A 25,577-nucleotide genomic window follows, 5' to 3' on the forward strand; every position below is an offset into this window, starting at 1 on the left:
CTAATGGTTTAATTTGAAGTTACACATTTCAAGTTATTCCTGTTGTAGTTTACATCACAGGGAATAGACCGGTCCTCCACACTACATCACACCTGACTTTATCATTCTTCTGAATTCTTATTGGTTTTATGTAATAACTCCAAAAATAGAACAGTGAGGTGTAACTTTGCATTGGGACTTAAAACAATTTTTGGGAAAAATATTTTATTTGATCTTTTATAAACTTTACCATAACCTAACCATTTTATTTCTCTCCGTCACCCACTTTACATGTGTAGATAATAAAGCATTTTACCTTTCCACTGCGTTAACAATGGAGGATTGGTTGATTTCCAGTTTAAGTATTTAAGATGATTAACGAGAAAAGTATTGTCCAACCATCGGGTAACTTGTTTCATGCGCATCAAAGGTGAGGGTGAATTTCAGATGTTTACTGCTTGTATTGATGAAGGAGTGGAATCGATGAAGTTCCTCTGCTGTCCCCTGGAATAGATGGAACACGTCATCAATGAAGACTTTTTCAGAGCCTGATGAGCTGCTAGAATGGATTGTTAGGGCTGACAATCACATTCTTCTCTAACAACCCCACATACAGATTGGCATAATTTAGGGTGACCAAATTTTAGTTTTCCAAAAAGAGGACATGTCCGGGAAAAAGAGGACGTATGGTCACCCTACTGTAAATGCAATATATTTGGAAAAAATCCCATTATTTTCCAGTGTTTCTTTGATGTATTGCGCGATCGTATCAGCTGTCTCATTTGGAGTGTTTTTAACTTCGACTAATTTACTTTGCACGCCACCATTATTCCAATCAAAATACTGAATAAGCAGAGGGAATATTTTCACAGCACCGTGATTGCTCCCATCAGTAGAAACACCACAGTAAGGTATGTCTTCTAGTGCTTTCTGAGCTATGTCGACAGAATGTGGTGCTATCACAGCGTTAACAATTGCTTCGGTCTTAGTACGAGCGCTTGAAAGCGGTCAAAGCAATGCAAAAACCCCAAAACGCACACAACGAATGGCGACTGTAGGAAGCAAAAGCCGAATCCCGGACATTTTAGGCGATTTAGAAATCCCGGCCGGACGCATTTTTTTTGGTCCAAAAAGAGGACATGTCCGGGAAAAAGAGGACGTATGGTCACCCTACATAATAAGATGCTATTTTTAAACTACAATGACCACAATGCACTGCGTGCCTACTTGTCTTGTCTGTGTTTATTTTACACCTGCTATGTAAAAGAGACAGAAGAATGCACAATGGTCAATGCTTTCTGGGATCCTTGGGACATCCCTATCCTAAACCCTAACCTTAACCCCTAACCTTAACCATTTTAAATGTCAACTTCAACGGGCTAGGGACGTCCCAAGGATGTATCTCTACCTGAAAATACATGATCTAAGTGATTGATAGTTGGTATTCAGCAGTCATAAAGCCTAATTTACTTTAATGAACTACTAAAATAGTGATTTAGTCAGACAGCATAGACAGCAGCTCTACACATTATTGACTGACTGAACCATTCATCCTTCCATCCCTCCTCAGCCTTCCTCTCCTCTGAAGACCCAGTGAGGGTGGAGCTCAGTCAGAGAGCTGTTGAGGGACTGGTTAGGCAGAACACTTCTACAGCCAGAGAGGTGAGAGGTCACACATGGTTTAGATGGTAAATATTTATGTCCCCTTAGCGGTTCATCACGTCAGCTAAAGGGAATATGTTCCATCTATGTTTATTTACATTAGTGCAAATTGTCCACTGATATTGGTGTAATTTCTCACCCTTTTGGCTGTATGAAGTTAATTTCCCCTCAGGCACACACATTTGTTCTTTGATATTACGAAGGTCATTTGTGTATAATGTACTTTTCCCAACATCTCTTTACATTGCTGATGCATATTTGGTGGCCTGACTGTATCCATACTGTGTCAAAGGCCCATCCTGGTAGATCTGAACCTAATGCAGCTTGGAGTGATCAGATGACAGAAGTCACATTTAGGTGCCAGGTGTAACTGAGGCCATAGATGCTCCATATCCATTACTTTGAGTGTTTTATATAATATGACTAAATGTGTTTCTGTGTTGCAGGGGCAGTCAAGAAATGTAACAGCAAGGCCACAGAACATGACATAAGCAGAGCTGTGGGAGACCACCTCAAGCCCCTGGTAGAGCCGGGGGTGGTGTTTCTACTCCACCACGCCTTCAGCAGGCTGGAAAAGTGGGATTGATACAGTTTTTTCATACTAAGGTGGACCAAGAGTCTGTTGATTGGTCGGTCATTGGGTTCATTATATGTTCAAATAAAATCAAGCTTTATTTATACAGCACATTTCAGACATGGATGCAACAAAATGGCTTCACAGGAAAAAGATTAAAAAAACATTGAAAATAAACAGAAATATTTAGTACACAAAAAACAGAAACAAAGACTAATGAGTAATTGCCATTGATTAAAATGTTAATGGGAATATCCAACCCAAAATATAAGCTTGGGACACTGGAAGTTGACTAGTAACAACAACTGGGACATAAAAGACACCCACCATGAGACCCACTAAATCTGCCCAAGAAGAGGAAAACAAAAGAAAAACCCACACCAAACTTAAAGACAGGAAGTAAACCAAAAAGGTGGAGCAACTAAAGGTGTTGACTCTCCACATGTATCAAGACAACTGGAGCACTGGGCCAGACACTCTTAAATAGAACCTGGACCAGCTCAGGTGAAACACCTTCCCACTAACGAGATGGACAAGCCAGCACAGGTGTAACACATACTGACTAACGAGCGATACTTGTCAACAATTAAAAACAAGAAAAACACATTTCTAAATAATAATATACAATCAAAATATTTTTTTATCCTTTTTCTTACTATAGAATCCTAAAACTCACTAGCTTCTAGAACTCTCGTGTTCCAAAAACTCACTAGCTTCTAGAACTCTCATCCCCTTGGAACGTGGCCCAAACAAAACTCATCTCTAATACGGAAAAACATGCAGTCATAATAAATTGTGATCCATGGCAACGCACTGGCAAAACACAAAACTTTTTAACTGCCCACCCGTGAAACAATCAGCAAATTGTCCTTAAAACGAACATGTCTGATTTCAAGAGGAAACTCCTGCAATATCCGTAGTAACTTCCCACCTCACAGCTTCTCTCTCTTTTCAGGGTTCACTAGATAGGCATGTTGTTGGATCGGGGCCCAGTCCCCAATGTCATGTTCTAGTACATTTGGGTTGGCACATCTGGGAATGAACCCTGATATTCTAAAAGCAGGGCAACAATGTCAATGTAATTGTACCCAAAAATTATCAGTTGGTTGCATAAATAATTATGATTACTAAATCTTACATGAATATTAAACATGAAATATAAAACCCAAATGTACACCCCTTTGTTAATATGTATTAGCAATAATTAACTTAATGGTGAGGCATAAAATGTATCTTTTGTCAGGCTTAATGTTTGAAATATGAGGTGATTTGAGTCATGCTTCTTCAGTAGTGGAATAAAGACAATTAGTACTTGAATGTTGTAAATAAATACTGGAGTGATGTAGGATTGTTCATATAATTGATTATTGTACTGTGACTATGTGTTTAGGCTGTAAGTATGTTGAAATTAAATTGTTTTCTTTTCAACTTTCACTTTCAACTAAAACCAAACTTATATTGTATGTCGGGCATAGTCTTATTTTCTACGACATTTTGCTAGGTGAGATATCCCCAATGTCACAGCTTAAACGTGTCCAAATCAGTAGTCCAAATGCAGAAACAGTTTGTGATAAATTGAAAACCTAAACATAAAATGTAATACATACACAAACATCTGTCACAATAATCATATTACTTGTATTATTTAAAACAAGCACCTTATAAAACTGTACAAGCACCAAAAACGCTGTTGTTTTGACAAGTAGCAATAAATCACTGATATCAATTAGGGGGGAAATCAGGTTGTACATGATGTTGAAACTAACACAACTAAAAAAACACATGGAAATGGGAGATATATTTTACCTCACTGGTTAGAGGACAACCTGCAGAAGACAGTCAGCTACATTTTGGAGTGATGCATTTAAATGTAGGGGTCACTAAATAAAGGAACACAACACTTATTTGTCATCACTCATTAATATCATGTTGAAATCAATTGTACGACAGGAGGGAGATGAGGTTGCACGTCCTGTTAAAACGAACAGCTCAAAAATCACACGGAATCTGGGAATAATGTGTACATCACTGGTTAGAGGACAATTTGTATAAAACAGCTCGCTACATTTTGAAGTGTTGCATTTGGATTCCAGTGGGTCACCAACGTGGTAAGTGTAACACAGCTATTTTTGTGTTAGTACTTTTTGTTAAATCACATCAATAGTAACTCTTCCAATTCAGAGCCTGGATTTTCCCCCTGAGGTTAATATCCATATCATGTTGAAATCAATAGAACAGGGGACAAACGTTTAGGGTTCTACATTGTGACATCATTAAAATACTCCTACTACAATGTTAAAACATTCTACATTTTATTTCACTGATATCATGAAACAACTCCTTCATGAATTTTCTGATGTTTAATCAGAGATCTTTTATCAGAGTATCTCTTCCCACATTGATTACAGCTATGAGATTTCTCTCCTGTGTGTGTTCTCTGGTGTGATACCAGGCTGTTTGACTGAGTAAAACTCTTCCCACATTCACCACAGCTATAAGATTTCTGTCCTGTGTGTGTTCTCTGATGTGATACCAGGTTGGTTGACTGAGTAAAAGTCTTCCCACATTGATTACAGCTATAAGATTTCTCTCCTGTGTGTATTCTCTGGTGTTTAGTCAGATAGAAAGATGTAGTAAAACTCTTCCCACATTGATCACAGCTATAAGGTTTCTCTCCTGTGTGTGTTCTCTGGTGCACTGTCAGCACTCCAGATCGACAAAAACTCTTCCCACATTGATCACAGCTATAAGATTTCTCTCCTGTGTGTTTTCTCTGGTGTAGTGTCAGAGTTCTAGTTGCAGCAAAACTCTTCCCACATTGATCACAGCTATAAGATTTCTCTCCTGTGTGTATTCTCTGGTGAGCTGTCAGCTCTCCAGATCGAGCAAAACTCTTCCCACATTGATCACAGCTATAAGATTTCTCTCCTGTGTGTGTTCTCTGGTGTTGAGTCAGATGGCAAGATTGACCAAAACTCTTCCCACATTGACCACAGATATAAGGTTTCTCTCCTGTGTGTGTTCTCTGATGTAGAGTCAGACTGGTAGATGCAGCAAACCTCTTCTCACATTGACCACAGCTATAAGGTTTCTCTCCTGTGTGTATTCTCTGGTGTTTCGTCAGACCACTAGAGTCAGTAAAACTCTTCCCACATTCACCACAGCAATAAGATTTCTCTCCTGTGTGTGTTCTCTGATGAATTTTAATGCCTGATGAGGTGAATCTCTTCCCACAGTCAGAGCAGCAGTGAGTTCTCTTCCCTGTGGATGTCTGCAGGTGTTTATTGAGGTGTTCTGATCTGGAGAGACTCTTCTCTGCCTCTTCAGCATCAAGAGGTTGTTGAGGCTCCCCAGAGGATCCACGATAGTCCCATATCTCTCCTGTGTGAACAACAAAGTCAGACAGATGGTTAAAGGCCCACAACAGCGGTAATCCACTGTAAAAGGTGATGCCAACAGCGGAGCCATGATGTTGGACAACAATTGACGTCTGTAATGAATGTTACAATTATTTGAAATTTGCCTTAAAATGAGCAAGAATAGTCATATTTTGTCTTGTTTTCACATTAGTAGTAACATCGATGATTGTAGGCTAGAAATAAGTTATTCATGTTGTTGAAACTCTAAGCAGTGTGCCAGAGGAATTTTGGTTTACTGACACCTGGACATATTGAACGGGTGTTGAGCGCTAGTAAATTCATTATTCTGCACTCTGGTACTCAGACGAGAGTGCTCTGAAATCAGAGTAGATAGTCAATCAGAGTGAATTTATGAAAGCAACTGAATGTCCATTGAGAAAGCACAACGACTATACCATTTAGCTAAGCTAAGAATGACGGGAATAATCAAGTCAATAAACGTTGGGTAGTTAGTTAGATAGAATATAGTTCATATACTGGCAAGTTTGATGTATAAGTAGCCAACTAACGTTAGGTAGCTAGTTAACATACCGGTACATACTGCTGTAATAACATGCTAGCAAATAGTCAGCCAAAATGACGTGTAAAGTAACTTATTTGAAAAGTAATTATTTTATTACATTGCTCAACATTTTCTTAACATTTGTCATAATTAGTTAAAGCAATGAATTTGATTCGGCTCTTGTTGGACTTCGGCTGCATATTTTCTGCAATTTTCTTCAAATCTGAAAACGATGTGAAGCCACGCCCATTTCCTGAAGAATTGCATTATGGGCCCTAACGTACTGCGTGTTTACGTCATATTATGGCGAATTTAGTACGACATCCGGGAGGTTTTGGCATACTAACTATATCATACTATGACCAATAAGCACACTATATACTCAATTAACATCACAAATAGTACGGTTAGTATGAGTATTCTAACACAGCTAATGACTTATCAACAGCTCTAACAATTTGACCCCCACAGGAAAATCTACACTGGCAGTTATAGAAAGACCCATTTACTATATAACCATTGATTCTTGAAGAATATAACTTAGAAATGCCTCAAATGTTTCAACTGTATTACCCCATCAGAAACCAAAACATAAGCTTGAAAAACGCCACTGTTTGTAAACAAGCACTGTATAGCCTTGAAATCTGGTTAAAACTATAATTTTGACCTTATGGCCAGCCAGTCCTTGTATTCAGAGTGTAGTGAATTCAGGGGGTAGTCCTGAGCTGAACTCAAACCTGGGTCCAGCGACTGTCAAGTCAACAGCTTATAACTGTTACGCCAAGATGTCTGAACTTCTTGACGAGGTCGCTAGGTATTGGGTTACGGTTGCTACAATAGCTTTCTCTATGAATTTCAGAGTGGTTACAATTCTCCAACCCCCATGCCTCAGCTGTTTACCAAACCAAGTCTCTGGGCAGCCATTTTGTTTCTGTTTAAAAACTAGGTTGTCCCTTTAAACAAGCCACACAATCAACCAATTAATCTGCAGTTCAAACAATAACAAAGCTGTAATTCCACCACTGATTTGGTAATAAGATGATGATGGGGCTGGAGAAATGTAACTACTCTCAAATTCATAGACGGACCTATGGATACAAGGACTGACCATCCATGATATCAACATAGTTTTAACCATGTTTTGAGTGTGAGTGTTTACAGTGTTTGTTTATCATTTAAATTGTTTCTAAACATTGGAGTATAAAAAGCTTATTTGGGGTTCTGATGGGGTACAACAGTTGAACTAAGCTCATGAGGCATGTGTTATATTCTTCAAGACTCAATGGCCATAAATAAATAATTTAAAAGTCAAAATATTGATGTAGCTATTGAATATTTCCCCTCTAACACCACACATCAGTTCAACAACAACATCATCTTTATCAGGAGGAGAGTAGCTTAGTGAACTCATGGTCGGAGATGTTAGCTAGCTAGGCTAATGCTAACTTAACCAGCCCGCTAGCTGACTAATAACAACAACACCGCAAATATGAAATTAAATCTGATAACTAACTAGACGACAGAAGTGGGTTTAAAACACAGTGGCTAATATACACGAAAGCGTCTAAAGAGCTTTATTGGTTCGGCTATTTTGTCTAGCAAGCTACCGAGGTGGCTGAATAACTGTTGCTGCTGTTGAAAGAAGCGTTCCGTCCACTACATTATACGTCACACCAACAGCATTACCTTAAATTCCCAGACCGCCATCTGCTGACTGGAGTGGGTAACGCAGTTGAGTAAAATGTATACTTTAATTTTCAGACAAAAGGTTAAAGTATAGGAAGCATTCGTTTTTACTCGCTAGTGTAACAACACAGTGTGGTTAAAGACGTAGTAAGCTAGTTGTAGTCACGATATGGTTCCCTATAAGTACAAACAGTTATGTTTTTGCGTTGTTACATATTTCTTGACTTATTTCCGGATATCTTCTAAACTACCCACAATGCACTATGTGCTACAGAGTTTGTATGCTAGCTCGGTATTTAGCTCCAGCTTGTAAACGTCAGCCACACCTCATGCTTTCATATACTGTGTGGTTGTGATATCTAGTGGGAACGCATTAGCACGGTAGACTCTGCTGCCTTGTTGTCAGTAGGGATGTTACTTTTGATACCGGAGCTACGACGCCTGCGTCCAAATCGATAAGCAGTAAACTTCAAAGCAGTGTACCGATGCCTGTATCACTTTATCAGCAGCACGTCATCAATGGCGTCTGAAGCTTCATTTCATCAAACAACCACCTGATTGGTTTGGTATTGGGCTTGAAGATCCCACCCAATGTGTTCTCTAATCTCATAAAACATTTCAGTGTCTTTATTCTCCCAAGGGGAAGGTGCTGGAGTATTGAAAACATGGGTGGCAATAATTCAGACCCCTACCTTTTGAGAATTACATGTTAAACTAAATATCTTTCTCTGAGCTATTGTATTAGTATAAAATCATTTCCCTGTATTTTTGACACAATATAGCTCAGTATTTGAATTTTTTTTATAGAGTCGTTTTTGCTCATCTTTATCAAGAGTGTCAACAATTTTGTCCCCCACTGTACCTCCATACTGCTGCTACATGGTGTAACAATACATCATGTAGATGTATATAATGAACAGACTAGGTCTATACTGCTCCTACATGTTGTAACAATACATCATGTAGATGTATATAATGAACAGACTAGGTCTATACTGCTCCTACATGGTGTAACAATACATCATGTAGATGTATATAATGAACAGACTAGGTCTATACTGCTCCTACATGGTGTAACAATACATCATGTAGATGTATATAATGAACAGACTAGGTCTATACTGCTCCTACATGGTGTAACAATACATCATGTAGATGTATATAATGAACAGACTAGGTCTATACTGCTCCTACATGGTGTAACAATACATCATGTAGAAGTATATAATGAACAGACTAGGTCTATACTGCTCCTACATGGACTAACAATACATCATGTAGATGTATATAATGAACAGACTAGGTCTATACTGCTCCTACATGGTGTAACAATACATCATGTAGATGTATATAATGAACAGACTAGGTCTATACTGCTCCTACACGGTGTAACAATACATCATGTAGATGTATATAATGAACAGACTAGGTCTATACTGCTCCTACATGGTGTAACAATACATCATGTAGATGTATATAATGAACAGACTAGGTCTATACTGCTCCTACATGGTGTAACAATACATCATGTAGATGTATATAATGAACAGACTAGGTCTATACTGCTCCTACATGGTGTAACAATACATCAGGTGGGGCTTTAAGGCGATGCTAGTGTGACGTATAATGTAGTGGACGGAACGCTTCTTTCAACAGCAGCAACAGGGAATTTGTAGATCAGTCAATCGGCAGTCGCTTGCAATGTCGAACAAGCCATTCCTCCATACAGAATCTCTCCAGGTCCTTGATTTATTTAGTCTGTCTTATGGACTGCCCTGATCAATTCAAACCACAGGTTTTCAATGGAGTTCAAGTCCAAAGACTGAGATGGCCATTGAAAATGTTGATTTTGTGCCCAAATAACCATTTCTTCATGGATGTTGATGTGTCTTGCTGGAAGATCCACTTATGGCCAAGTTTCAGCCTCCTAGCAGAGAGGTAACCAGGTTTTGGGCTAAAATATCCTGGTAGTGGGTAAAGTTTATTTATTTATTTTATACAGTAATTTTTGCTCATCTTTATCAAGGATATCAATAACTAGGTGCTTATTTTGATATCTAGTTATTTGACCGAATCAGAAATACAGATGTGGAGTAGATGTAGAGTTTGTTTTAAATTCTCAGAAAAAATCTGAACTAATCAAACAACACTTGTTGCTCTTTATACGTGTTGATATAATATTCATATTTAATGGAGAGGAAAAAAACGTTTCCCTAAACTGCTTTATAATATTATAATTCAATGAAGAAGAAAAATAGTTTTCCCTCCACAACTGCGTTTCCTCCCTCCAGACAGCAGATGGCGATATGTGTCTTTCAGGCGATGTTTCTAGTGTGACGTATAATCTAGTGGACGGAACGCTTCTTCAACAACTGCAGCCACCTCGGTAGCTCGCTAGCCGACAAAGTCGGAACATTCAAGTTCTTTAGACAATTTCGTGGTTTATTTGTCACTATGATTTAAACATACTTATGTGGAAACAACTAGCTACCCCATTTAATGTAATATTTACGTTGTAAGTCAACTAGCTGGCTGGTTAAGTTAGCATTAGCCTAGCTAGCTAACATCCCCGACCATGAGTTCACTAAGCTACTCTCCTCCTGCTAAAGAAGAGGGCTGTTGGACGGTGAAAGAAGCTCTCGTGAAAGAGGAGGCTGTTACAATACAAAAACAAGTAGAGGGTGAGGCTGTTACCGTGAAAAAAGAAGATAAAGACGTTACAGTGAAAGAAGAGGAAGACGCCTTCAGAGTGAAAGAGGAGGAGGATGTTACAGTAAAAGAAGAGGAGGATGCAGTTTATGGAGTGAAAGATGAAGAGGGGGAGATTACTGTCACATTAGAGGAGGACGAAGAAGAGAAGACTGGAGAACTGATTAACACCAGTAAATACAGTGAGTACTATCTAATAAAACAGGGACATTGATCTGATTAACACCAGTAAATACAGTGAGTACTATCTAATAAAACAGGGACATTGATCTGATTAACACCAGTAAATACAGTGAGTACTATCTAATAAAACAGGGACATTGATCTGATTAACACCAGTAAATACAGTGAGTACTATCTAATAAAACAGGGACATTGACCTGATTAACACCAGTAAATACAGTGAGTACTATCTAATAAAACCGGGACATTGATCTGATTAACACCAGTAAATACAGTGAGTACTATCTAATAAAACAGGGACATTGATCTGATTAACACCAGTAAATACAGTGAGTACTATCTAATAAAACAGGGACATTGATCTGATTAACACCAGTAAATACAGTGAGTACTATCTAATAAAACAGGGACATTGATCTGATTAACACCAGTAAATACAGTGAGTACTATCTAATAAAACAGGGACATTGATCTGATTAACACCAGTAAATACAGTGAGTACTATCTAATAAAACAGGGGCATTGATCTGATTAACACCAGTAAATACAGTGAGTACTATCTAATATAACAGGGACATTGATCTGATTAACACCAGTAAATACAGTGAGTACTATCTAATAAAACAGGGACATTGATCTGATTAACACCAGTAAATACAGTGAGTACTATCTAATAAAACAGGGACATTGATCTGATTAACACCAGTAAATACAGTGAGTACTATCTAATAAAACAGGGACATTGATCTGATTAACACCAGTAAATACAGTGAGTACTATCTTATAAAACAGGGACACAAACTCTGCAGTTGTTGAACTAATGTGTGATTTTTAAAAGAGCATTCTACACTTGAATATGTTTTTGTACTGTATGAATTGTCCATGACGCCCTCCAGTGATTTTGTAAAAAACTTTTCCCGTTGAAAAGTGATATAATAATAAATGAAAACAACTTAACTTTATTGACAACACCCAAATGGATACTGTCATTAACGCGGTTCTTCAACAATTACACATAATACTTAATACTGTAGCTGTTTAGTTACAGTCACATGTTCAACTATCATCAGCTGATCCAGGAAATCATTTTCTGAATGACAGTCACATGACAAACATCACGACATGCAACAACAACCAAAGTGCTTCTTCATTCATTACTCTGGTAAAGACAGTTATGCCGTGCTCCATGTTGGATCCAACATCCCTAACAAATTGATGTTTATAATGTGTTATTGTCTGCTTGATTTACAGTAGGGTCTCGTTAGTCTGTTTGGATACAGAGATACTTCGCTCATAATGTGTAGAGAACTATTCCTTGATGGATAGGCTATTGTACAACACACAGAGCTATTTTCCTTTATTCAGGACATTTAGAATGACAACACATTAAAGAGTAGCCTAGTGGGATTATTCACAAAATTATCTGGTGATCAGGTTATGAAATGTCACGACAGACATTTTAGTTTCCATGTTTCACTTGAAATATTTAATATATAGTCTTAGGTCTATGTTGTTGTTAGGTGAAGTTATGGGTCCTACAGTAGGTCTATGTTGTTGTTAGGTGATGTTATGGGTCCTACAGTAGGTCTATGTTGTTGTTAGGTGAAGTTATGGGTCCAACAGTAGGTCTATGTTGTTGTTAGGTGAAGTTATGGGTCCTACAGTAGGTCTATGTTGTTATTAGGTGATGTTATGGGTCCTACAGCAGGTCTATGTTGTTGTTAGGTGAAGCTATGGGCCAATTTGTTAAACACTTGGTGTACAAACCCTTATTGTCAGCTTGATGGCAAAGCTAGCCAAAGAGCATTTTACTAGTTGAAGTGTTTTTTTTAAGTATAAAGCAGTTGATTTGCGACAATAACACAAACATATTAAGCAGGTGATTCAAGCGAGTCTTACAGTTATAATCCAAAAGTAGTGTGAAATGCACTCATAATCAACCTGTAAATGGAGGCTATATTTGCTGTCAGCCTATGAGAACTCCCCTGAGTTTCCCCCCACGGTGGTGAATTAGTGAATAGACACAGAGCTTAATGTGAGTTTCCTTGAGTAGCACTCCTGATCTTGCGCTCTAATATTCAGAATGCTTTGTGAAAAACTAAAATCTTTGTTCACTATTTTTGCTCCATGCAGATATTCTACATCCATAACTAGTGGTTTCCTCATTACCAGATATACTACATCCATAACTAGTGGTTTCCTCAATTTCCAGATATACTACATCCATAACTAGTGGTTTCCTCATTACCAGATATACTACATCCATAACTAGTGGTTTCCTCAATTTCCAGATATACTACATCCATAACTAGTGGTTTCCTCGTTACCAGATATACTACATCCATAACTAGTGGTTTCCTCATTACCAGATATACTACATCCATAACTAGTGGTTTCCTCATTACCAGATATACTACATCCATAACTAGTGGTTTCCTCATTACCAGATATACTACATCCATAACTAGTGGTTTCCTCATTAGCAGGGAGGAGTTTCTGTAATCAAATTGTGTGTGCTTTGCCCTCGTGCTGAAAGGACCTATATTGGAGACCAAAAGTCATCTGGCACACTGCTTAGAGTTACAACAACTTTAATAACTTATTTGTAGTTACTACTAATGTGAAAACAAGACTAAATATGACTTGTTGCTAACTTGACTGTCTTAATTGTCAAATAATTTAACAGATATGAATTGTTGTACAACTTCACGGGTATGCTCTGGGCATCACCTCAAATAAACAGTCTCAGACCTGCAGACCTGCTGTTTTCAACTCTCTAGAGACAGCAGGAGCGGTAGATATACTCTCAATGATCAGCTATGAAAAGCCAACTGACATTTACTCCTGGGGTCCTGACCTGTTGCACCCTCGACAACTACTGTGATTATTGTTATTTGACCATGCTGGTCATTTATGAACAATTTAACATCTTGGCCATATTCTGTTATAATCTCCACCCGGCACAGCCAGAAGAGGACTGGCCACCCCTCATAGCCTGGTTCCTCTCTAGGTTTCTTCCTAGGTTTTGGCCTTTCTAGGGAGTTTTTCCTAGCCACCGTGCTTCTACACCTGCATTGCTCGCTGTTTGGGGTTTTAGGCTGGGTTTCTATACAGCACTTTGTGACATCAGCTGATGTAAGAAGGGCTATATAAATACATTTGATTTGATTTCTGCTGTTGTGGGCCTTTAACCGTCTGTCTGACTTTGTCATTCACACAGGAGAGAGACGTGACTATCGGGGATCCTCCTGGGAGCCTCAACAACATCATGATGCTGAAGAGGCAGAGAAAAGTCTCTCCAGATCAGAACTCCTAAAGAAACACCAGCAGAGACCCACAGGGAAGAAATCTAACTGCTGCTCTGGCTGTGGGAAGAGATTCAACACTTCATCAGACCTTAAAATACATCAAAGAATTCACACTGGAGAGAAACCTTACAGCTGTGATCAATGTGGGAAGAGATTTACCAGATCTAGCTATCTCACTATACATCAGAGAATACACACAGGAGAGAAACCATATAGCTGTAGTCAATGTGGAAAGAGTTTCGGTGCATCTGGCTGTCTGACAAAACACCAGAGAACACACACAGGAGAGAAACCTTATAGCTGTAGTCAATGTGGAAAGAGTTTCTGTATATCTGGCTCTCTGACTGAACACCAGAGAACACACACAGGAGAGAAATCTTATAGCTGTGACCAATGTGGAAAGAGTTTCGGTACATCTGGCTGTCTGACAAAACACAAGAGAATACACACAGGAGAGAAATCTCATAGCTGTAATCAATGTGGGAAGAGATACTCTAATAAAAAATCTCTGACTAAACATCAGAAAATACATGGAGTTGTTTCATGATATCAATGAAATAATGTAAAATGTTTTTAATATTGTGGAAGTATTTTAGTAACGTCACAATATAGAATGTTTTAACATTGTAGTAGCAGTATTTTAAGGAATGAATGTAGAACCCTAAATGTTCAGTTGATATTAGCCTCAGTGGAAAGTAAAATCCAGGCTCTGAATTGAAAGAGTTACTATTTATGAGATGTAACAAAAAGTGACTAACAAAAATAGAGTTGTGTTACACTTACCACGTTGGTCACCCACTTGAATCAAAATGCAACACTTCAAAATGTTTAGGTTTTCAATATATCCCAAACAGTTTCTGCATATTGGTTATTGATTTGGACACGTTAAAACTGTGTTTTGACATTGCGCTATTCTCATTTAGCAAAATGTCATTCAAAAGACGTTGAAAATAAGACTATATATATGTTCGCTTGTAGTTCAAAGTGAAAGTTCAAAAGATGTATTTTCGGGTCGTTCTTTCAATGACTTGAAAACAACTTAATTTCAAGGTACTTGCAGCCTATACATAAGGACGCAGTGTAATAAATTGGTCTATAATAAAAAAAAATGTAACAATCTTACATCACTCCAGTATTTATTTACAACATCCAAGTGTTATATGTCTTTATTCCACTTCTGAAGAAGCAGGTCTCAAATCACCTCATATTTCAAACATTCAGCCTGACAAAAGATACGTGTTTTATTATTCCATGCCTCACCCTTAAGTTAATTATTGCCAATACATATTAACAAAGGGGTGTACATTTGCTTTTCATATTTCATATTTACAATTCATGTAACATTTAGACATCATAATTATTGATGCAACCATCATTATCCTGCTTTTAGAATATCAGGGTTCATTCCCAGATGTGCCAACCCAAATGTACTGGAGCATGACATTGGGGACTGGGCCCCGATCCAACAACATGCCTATCGAGATATTGCAGGAGTTTGCTCTTGAAATCAGACATGACTAATACAATTTGATTTTTGTTTGGGCTTGTTCCAAGGGGACGAGAGTTCTAGAAGGTAGTGAGTTTTAGGAAGACGAGAGTTCTAGAAGCTAGTGAGTTTTAGGAAGACGAGAGTTCTAGAAGCTAGTGAGTTTTAGGAAGACGAGAGTTCTAGAAGCTAGTGAGTTTTAGGAAGACGAGAGTTCTAGAAGCTAGTGAGTTTTAGGAAGACGAGAGTTCTAGAAGCTAGTGAGTTTTAGGAAGATGAGAGTTCTAGAAGCTAGTGAGTTTTAGGAAGATGAGAGTTCTAGAAGCTAGTGAGTTTTAGGAAGACGAGAGTTCTAGAAGCTAGTGAGTTTTAGGAAGATGAGTGTTCTAGAAGCTAGTGGGATTTAGGATTCTATAGAAAGAAAAAGGAGAAAAATTATATGATTGTATATTATTATTTAGAAATACGTTTTTTTTCTTGTTTTTAATTGTTGACAGCAAGTTGTTTTCTGTTGGTGGTGAGCAAACTTGTCCAACAAAAATGTAGGATATATTTGTTGTCATAAGGGGGAAGGTGCTACAGGCTTTGGTTTTTCCATTTATGTTTTGTGGTTGGACTTTAGCTTGTTAGCCCGTCTAGCTCGTTAGCCCGTCTAGCTCATTAGCACGTCTAGCTCGTTAGCACGTCAGCTCGTCTAGCTCGTTAGCCCGTAGGACGCACTGATTGGTGTCACCTCGTTAGTCAGTATGTGTTACACCTGTGCTGGCTTGTCCATCTCGTTAGTGGGAAGGTGTTTCACCTGAGCTGGTCCAGGTTCTATTTAAGAGTGTCTGGCCCAGTGCTCCAGTTGTCTTGATACATGTGGAGAGTCAACACCTTTAGTTGCTCCACCTTTTTGGTTTGCTTCCTGTCTTTAAGTTTGGTGTGGGTTTTTCTTTTGTTTGTCTCTTCTTGGGCAGATTTAGTGGGTCTCATGGTGGGTGTCTTTTAGGTCCCAGTTGTTGTTACTAGTCAACTTTCAGTGGACACTGAGCGCAAAACACTGACAGGAGATTTACAATGTCTTTTGGGTGATAAAACCTAAAGAGACTGCATTCCAGAGCATAAGTTAATGTTTCTGTTCTATATGGTACCAGGGAGAGATGACCCCAGGGCCAGACCCTGGTCTCTACACAAAGAGTACTGTTTTTACAGCAGATACTGTCTGCTGAGAATTGTAAGTATTTTTCATACAAATCTTAACCTTGTGACCCGTTCTATACATCTGTTGTTTGTGTAGGTTGAAAGGGGTGTATCTTGGCTATAAAAGACCTTTGTACTTTCATCTGGGGGTGATTCGTCGACCAGCCATCATTGTAGAACACTCAATTGATTAACTTTATATGTGTATGTTGTATTGACCTGCTCCCTAATTAATAAGTGAATAAAGATTTAGTTTTAGAATAACTCTGACTTGTGTGATAAGTTGGTCTCATTTGATTTTAAAGAAATTAACAACCACATTTGGCGATGGGGATGTGAATCTTGACTTGGTGACCGCTCCTGGTGACCTGGGTAAATGGTGCACCAGGGATCCCTCAAACTTGGGATCTCAGGGAGACCACACTGCGGGAACAGAACAAATGGACCCACCTTTGATCTGAGAGGCAGCGAGCCGAGTATAGATGAGCATGAGATAGAAATGTGAAAATATTACTGCAGGTTAAAATATTGTTGAAAAACAACTCATTGATTAGGTTTGTTTGAGAATAGCATTGTATGACTGTGATATGAGAGTTGTGTGACTGAGTCTTAATCTGATGTTTGGATAGTAACAGAGATCTGTAGTTCCTCACAGAGATCTATAGTTCTTCATATAGAAATATGTTTAATCAGATGATTGACATTTTACATTTTAGTCATTTAGCAGATGTTCTTACCCAGAGCAACTTAGAGTAGTGAACGCATACATTTCATACATTTGTAATTTTTTTGTACTGGCCCCCCGTGGGAATCGAACACACAACCCTGGCGTTGCACACACCATGCTGGCGTTGCAAACACCATGCTCTACCAACTAACGTTATCTTGTGGTTCCGTTCCTTCACTGCCATCATAGAATATCACGGGGTGGTATTGAGAGGGGAATGATATTTTAGGAAGCAGCGGAAGGTCTATAGTTCCTGGGAGGCTTGATTTTGCCGTGGTCTCTGGGAGGTTAGAGAACCGTTGAGGATCCCATGGTCATTGTCCGGGAAACTAAAGTTTATTTTTGGTTCTGCTGGGAGGATGTTTGGAGAGATGCTTCGTAGCTATGGAGAATCCCTGAAAAAGCAAATGGAATGGTTGTCGTGACTACCTGAGAATTTCTTACGTTTTATATGGATTCTGTGATGAATTGTATGTGTGTATAATCGACTACTAGAGATTTGATGAAGTAATACTGGGAATATAATTAGATACAATTTAAACAACCCATATGTAGACGAACGTAGGTTTTGAGTTGGTATCTTTAATGGATCATTTGATAAAGATGAGGGTTAAGCATTATTAAACTGTCTACAAAGTCTGGGCAGTTGTCTCAGAAACTGATGGGAGTGTGTCCACTTTAGGGTAAATAACCCTAACGATGTAACTATAAAACGCTTATTGGATTTTCTCCGTCCGGGTACTACATTTGAAATAAAACTGAAATGAAAAGGTCAATTCTGAAAATTCGGGGAGATGAGTGAGAACTGCTCTAGATTGGAAACTTACATTAATGAGTGTAAAGCCATGTTGGTCTTACTACACTTGCTAATTTTATTACAAAATACATTAGAGAAAGGGAAGGAATAAGAGCTGTTGTTGGCTTTATGGAAACGATATACAATATATGGGAAAGAATATAGTTGAGGAAATAATCCAAACCTAGTTGTGCCTAGTTAGGACATAACGTTAGCTAGCTAGCTAACGGTACTGTACTGTAGCTCATACAACGCCGACGGTCAAACCCGGCTTTCTAATATTTACGTTCATTAACTATCGTAACGTTATGGAAGATATTCACAGAAAACCATTGTCTTCGTTATTCATTATTAGTATGTTATTTTATTATAATACATTATTTCGAGACATATTCAGAGCCAAACATCAACACAAATTAACCTTTTTAACTGTTGTCGCATCCAAACTTGTCACCATCGTTTTCAGTTGTAATTGCGAAGTTCCCGGAAGAAGTCCAGCAACAACGGAGGTTCCTCGATGAACCCACCTTCTAACAAGTTCTTTGAAGACACCTACCACACCCACCACCACCACATCTACAAAACCAACCATCACCGAACCTACCTACCACAACTACCACCCCTATCTACCACAACTACCACCCCTATCTACCACAACTACCACCCCTACCTACCACAACTACCACCCCTATCTACCACAACTACCACACCTACCTACCACAACTACCACCCCTATCTACCACAACTACCACCCCTATCTACCACAACTACCACCCCTATCTACCACAACTACCACACCTACCTACCACAACTACCACCCCTATCTACCACAACTACCACACCTACCTACCACAACTACCACCCCTATCTACCACAACTACCACATCTACCTACCACACCTACCACACCGACCTACCACAACTACCATCAACACATCGACCAAACCTACCATCACCAAACCTACAAACCACAACTACCACACCTACCATCACCATGTTCCTACTGTATATTTCATTACCACACCTACCAAACTTACCTACCACAACTACCATCACACCTACCACATCTATCACACCTACAATCACCAAACCTACCATACCTACCTACCTTCACCACACCAACCATCACCACATCTATCACACCTACCCTCACCACACCTACCATCACCACACCCACCAAACCTACCTACCTACCAAAACTACCACACCTACCACAACTGTCACACCTAACATAACCACACCTACCATCACTATACCTACAAATACACCTACCATCTCACCTACCATCACCATACCTACCATCCACACACCTACCATCACCACACTTATCACAGGTACAATCACCACACCTATCCCACCTACCATCACCACAAATACAATACCATAATTACTTCACCACATCTACCATCAGACCTACCATAACCACAACTACCGTGTTTTTCATGGTGATTAATTTTTACATATAGCCTGCAGTAACGTCAAGTAATGAAATGCTATTGTGTTATTTGAAATCGTAAACAAAACCAAATGATTATTTTTGCGATAGCATATATGAAATGTTTTACACTGTTAGAATGTTGCAGTCAAAATGACTGCTCATCAGCTTGATGGGGGGGTCTTGAGGCCCAGCGGTTCCAGTGTTAACAGAGATCCTGAATCTGAATCAGGAAGCTTGACTCTGAATCATGTGCAGTGTGACCACTGAGACTGAAGCCAACTCAATATGACTCCTGAGATCGACAGTTAATCAATTATAGTGTCTGTGAAAACAAACACAGTCAGTCAGTCAGTCGAGAGAGAGAGAGAGAGAGAGAGAGAGAGGAGAGAGAGAGAGAGAGAGAGAGAGAGAGAGAGAGAGAGAGAGAGAGAGAGAGAGAGAGAGAGAGAGAGAGAGAGAGAGAGAGAGAGAGAGAGAGAGAGAGAGAGAGAGAGAGAGAGAGAGAGAGAGAGAGAGAGAGAGAGAGAGAGAGAGAGAGAGAGAGAGAGAGAGAGAGAGAGAGACTCTTGGTTTGACCACAAGAGAAGAGAAAGAAAACCTTTATGAGCTGAACAGTATGCCAGTGGAGGGGAGGACAGTACCAGGTGACCCAATTGTGGTTTGTGACTATTATGATTTCCATTGTAGCCAATTCAGTTGCAGTAATTCTATTACAGATTTTTTGGGTAATTCCGTTACCAATTTGGAATTACGAATTTGAACCACTTAACAAAGTTGATCTCAGAAAAATCACTATAAGTCATTTTTATCTCTACCATTTCTTTCATTATAATCCCTCCTCACTGAGGGAGAGAAATGTGAAAATACCTGAAAGTTATGTGGGTTTTTGGTAACGGAATTAAAAGGCACAAGGGAATTTTTCTGAAACTTAAAGAAGGTTAACTCTTTCTCTAAAACCAAATGTAAGTGTTGATATTAGTAGTCAGGGGTCTTTACGTCAACATGATTCTGTTTTTATGTAGTTTTGATATTGGACCTTTTAAGACTTTTTCTGGGAGATGTTTTCTAATATCCCTTTTCCCGTGTTTACCCAGAAATCAAAGCCTTCACTGGTTGAAAAATGAATCTAGAGTTACATTTACCAAAAATATAGACTCTTAGATTTCATTTGACACCAAATTACACATGCTCCTATGAACATCACGTTGGTGCTCCTGGGTCCTTTTACATGGAAATGCCCTACTGTAACTCTAGAGATACAATCTATCCCCAACTAGTAATAAAGTGGTCGGGCTGGTTTGCCACTGGCCTCTCCAGCTTCAGGCTGAATCACACCCACGATGAGAGGAGGTTTACTGGAGACACAGGGAGAAACTACAGTCTGAATCACACCCATGATGAGAGGAGGTTTACTGGACACACATGGAGAAACTACAGTCTGAATCACACCCATGATGAGAGGAGGTTTACTGGACACACAGGGAGAAACTACAGTCTGAATCACACCCATGATGAGAGGAGGTTTACTGGACACACAGGGAGAAACTACAGTCTGAATCACACCCATGATGAGAGGAGGTTTACTGGACACACAGGGAGAAACTACAGTCTGAATTACACCCACGATGAGAGGTTTACTGGACACACAGGGAGAAACTACAGTCTGAATCACACCCATGATGAGAGGAGGTTTACTGGAGACACAGGGAGAAACTACAGTCTGAATCACACCCATGATGAGAGGAGGTTTACTGGACACACAGGGAGAAACTACAGTCTGAATCACACCCATGATGAGAGGAGGTTTACTGGACACACAGGGAGAAACTACAGTCTGAATCACACCCATGATGAGAGGAGGTTTACTGGACACAGGGAGAAACTACAGTCTGAATCACACCCATGATGAGAGGAGGTTTACTGGAGACACAGAGAGAAACTACAGTCTGAATCACACCCATGATGAGAGGAGGTTTACTGGAGACACAGGGAGAAACTACAGTCTGAATCACACCCATGATGAGAGGAGGTTTACTGGACACAGGGAGAAACTACAGTCTGAATTACACCCACGATGAGAGGTTTACTGGACACAGGGAGAAACTACAGTCTGAATCACACCCATGATGAGAGGAGGTTTACTGGAGACACAGGGAGAAACTACAGTCTGAATCACACCCATGATGAGAGGAGGTTTACTGGACACAGGGAGAAACTACAGTCTGAATCACACCCATGATGAGAGGAGGTTTACTGGACACACAGGGAGAAACTACAGTCTGAATCACACCCATGATGAGAGGAGGTTTACTGGAGACACAGGGAGAAACTACAGTCTGAATCACACCCATGATGAGAGGAGGTTTACTGGAGACAGGGAGAAACTACAGTCTGAATTACACCCACGATGAGAGGTTTACTGGACACACAGGGAGAAACTACAGTCTGAATCACACCCATGATGAGAGGAGGTTTACTGGAGACACAGGGAGAAACTACAGTCTGAATCACACCCATGATGAGAGGAGGTTTACTGGACACACAGGGAGAAACTACAGTCTGAAACACACCCATGATGAGAGGAGGTTTACTGGACACACAGGGAGAAACTACAGTCTGAATCACACCCATGATGAGAGGAGGTTTACTGGACACACAGGGAGAAACTACAGTCTGAATCACACCCATGATGAGAGGAGGTTTACTGGACACACAGGGAGAAACTACAGTCTGAATCACACCCATGATGAGAGGAGGTTTACTGGACACACAGGGAGAAACTACAGTCTGAATCACACCCATGATGAGAGGAGGTTTACTGGACACACAGGGAGAAACTACAGTCTGAATCACACCCATGATGAGAGGAGGTTTACTGGACACAGGGAGAAACTACAGTCTGAATCACACCCATGATGAGACTACCTTTAAGGCTTAAAGGTTTGGTTAATGTTAGGGTCAAGGTTAAGGTTAGGGTCAGTTTTAGGTTTCAGGTTTTGGCCAGACGGGCTGTCAATGGGATGTTGGTCTGAAAAGTCCATTTAGTCTTTCCCTTCTCAAACCTGTCCTCCCCCTAACCAGTTCATATCATGTATTCCACCACCAGCACACCTGATTCACTAATCAGAGGTTTGGATGATTAGTTGACCAGCGGTACAAAGTGGACTGGATCTAGGTGAACTATGTGGAGGGTCTTCCAGGGACAGTACAGTACAGACTGAGAAGATAACAACAGTGTAGTTTACTCAACTCATTCACACTATCATGATTATTGTTTAGAGAGAAGATCAGCACAAGGGCATAAAGTGTAAGATATAGCAAGAGAGGACAATATGGTGCAAGGTAGCCAAAGTGGAATCAAAAGTCATAGGCCTAATCATCAATCAAATATGAAATATAAAACCAAAATATAATCTACATATAAAGACAACATGTCATCTACATGTGTTATAGAATAGCTCCCTGCTCACATCCCAGGTCATGTTTGGACTGGAACGTGACAACTCAACAGGCTATACGCATCTCCCCAATAGCCTACAGACAACTTTCCTGAGTGCAATGTGATTAATGTGACAGATATGTACAGTATAATAAGCATAGTGAAGAAGGTAAAGATCCCACCTCGGACGCACAGCAGAGACATCGCTGCTGAGATTTCCCCTGGAGCAAGAGTCCCTCAACAATTTAAAAACACTCATTGCGTTTCAATGAATGTACTCCCCAAACGCTTGTTGCATCGTAAACTATCCTCCCTCCCTTGGGACATTCAGCGGATGGATGATGCGCCGCTGCAATTTACTTGGATGAGAGGTTGGACGAACGCTCCTCCAGCTCACGATACGCAATGGTGGAGAACTACAGTGTGGTGATGTGTCGTTCACGAACGAACGGCTCTTTTTGAACGGATCGTTTTGTTGAACGTCGGGAACCGAAATGCATCGGTGAAAGATCCATTCATCTGGCTCTCTGATTTGCATACTGCTACTACTGCTTGTTGAGCTCAGATCAACGTTTTTCTGCAGATAAATTACAACATCATTGTCTAAAGGGGGTGAATCCTCACTGCAGAAACAATACATAGTGGGGAGAGCGGGTCAATCTGGTCCACGAGGATTTATTTCATGCTTAAAAACGAGTTCTTCAATTGTTGACGCGCATTTCAGAATCGGACTTCATGTTAGCCTACCTTTTGGCTTTTACATTGAATATTTGGTGCCCAAGAGTTGTGATTGTATGTTTGTTTGTACAGTTATGGCTGTCCTGTTATTATTTTGTGTACTCACTAAACACCCACATTTGTATTTGTGTGGGAAATGTTTGTAGGCTATGGTTGCTGTTTGTATTTCATTGAACTTTAGGTCCATACAAAGAGAAATCACACAACATAGACTACCAAATAACCTTAGGCAAAAATACGCGAAATAAAAGTCAAGTGAAAATGGTTATAAATGTCTTTATCAATTATGAGTAGCTCAACAATATCGACTTTTGGACACTGATGCGCAGGAGAAGCTCTAGCTGTCAATCAAGCAGGCGCGGTGAACCGATTATGACGCTCAAGCGTTTCAAATGACGCAACAATACAGCTCCAGACCAGAGAAAGTTCATGCCAAAGATATTATTCGGTTCCACACTAAAACTGCGCTTTGACACGTGTGATTTGAGGTGAGTCAAATATTTACACAAGTTTACAATACATGAACCAACCGCTAGCCTACTTAGCCTATAATTCTGTCATGGTAAGATAACACATGTGAAGGTGAACGTTAATGTATTTGAAATATTTTTTCTTTCTGACATTATAAAATACAATTATATCTTTGTTTTTTTCTGTTGCTATCAATCAGTCCATCTATATCTACTCTTCTGTCTGTCTGTCTTGCTGACTTATCTGTCTGTCTGTCGGACTATCTGTCTGTCTGTGTACTGTCTAGCCAGCATATGCCAGAAAGGTTCTTTCACACAGGCTCATATTCACAAAGTCTCATAGAAGGAGTGCTGATCAATAATCAATTTTGTCTTTTAAATCAAACTGAATACGTTTTGATGAACAGGGGGGATCTGATCCTAGATCAACACTCCTACCCTGAAACACTTTGTGAACACAATCCAGGTGTACTGTGATTATGAAGTTGTGATGAGGTATTATTATATTACTTGTGCTGATGCATGATGGGTTGTAAGCGAGAGCTTGAGTACTGTAGTGTGTAGACTATTTCTGAATTAACTGACCTGGTGAGTAAATGTTGTGTAGAATGGCCCCATCTAGTGACAGAAACATAGAAACACACATTGTTGCTGAACGAAGGCATCTCTTTATTTTCCAGAAATAAAACTTGTAGACCTTTCCTGCAGTCTCTGAGGAGATGGACACCTCTTCTTCTTCTGGACGATCTCCGTCTCCTACTGGGACTGTCTTCTTACCCCCTCCTATCATGTGGAACAGTCTGTAAGTCATTCATCACATAACCTAGCTCTGGTCCAGGGCATTATGTGCGGCTTGCTGAAGGAAGGCTCAGTGTCTGCAAGCTGTACGTAACGCCCTGGACCAGAGCTACACATTACCCACCTCTGGCCATCATGGACAGTCAACTCATTACATTCACGTACTGTAAGTCACAGTTGTGTTAGTTGTGTTATTAAAGACAGTTTAATTACGCAGAGGTTTAATTATTATTTTAACGCTGTAATAAATTGTCTGAGTTCACTTCCTAAATAATGTGTTGACATTCATTTGCTCCCAGCTACAAGCAGGCAGAGATGGAGGTTCAGTTCCTGAGAGAAGAGAAGAAGACCTGTACAAAGAAGGAAGCCCACATGTTTGAGTTGAGAGGGAAGGATCGAACGATCCGAAATCAGAAGAAGGAGATGGACAGACTTCAAGTCTGCCTCTGGGAGGAGGAAAAGAAGAAGAGGAATGGTGGAAT

At 39.7% G+C, this 25,577-nt stretch overlaps 2 protein-coding genes across 4 annotated transcripts in view; one reads left to right on the forward strand and one right to left on the reverse strand.

The window, feature by feature from the left end:
• LOC145867185 (uncharacterized) overlaps nucleotides 1-8,483 on the forward strand; it is a 97,632-nt gene extending 89,149 nt beyond the window's left edge. Inside the window, exon 3 of the mRNA XM_082971236.1 lies at nucleotides 8,463-8,483. Coding sequence (XP_082827362.1) covers nucleotides 8,463-8,483 — 21 coding nt within the window. The remainder of the gene's footprint in view (nucleotides 1-8,462) is intronic.
• The window catches only part of LOC145850252 (tripartite motif-containing protein 16-like), a 698,685-nt gene that overhangs the window by 461,293 nt on the left and 211,815 nt on the right, over nucleotides 1-25,577 (reverse strand). The gene's annotated exons all lie outside the window — the stretch shown is intronic.

The sequence above is a fragment of the Salmo salar genome, unplaced genomic scaffold (assembly GCF_965601325.2).
Source record: "Salmo salar unplaced genomic scaffold, fSalSal1 ptg000221l, whole genome shotgun sequence".
Lineage (NCBI taxonomy): Eukaryota > Metazoa > Chordata > Actinopteri > Salmoniformes > Salmonidae > Salmo > Salmo salar.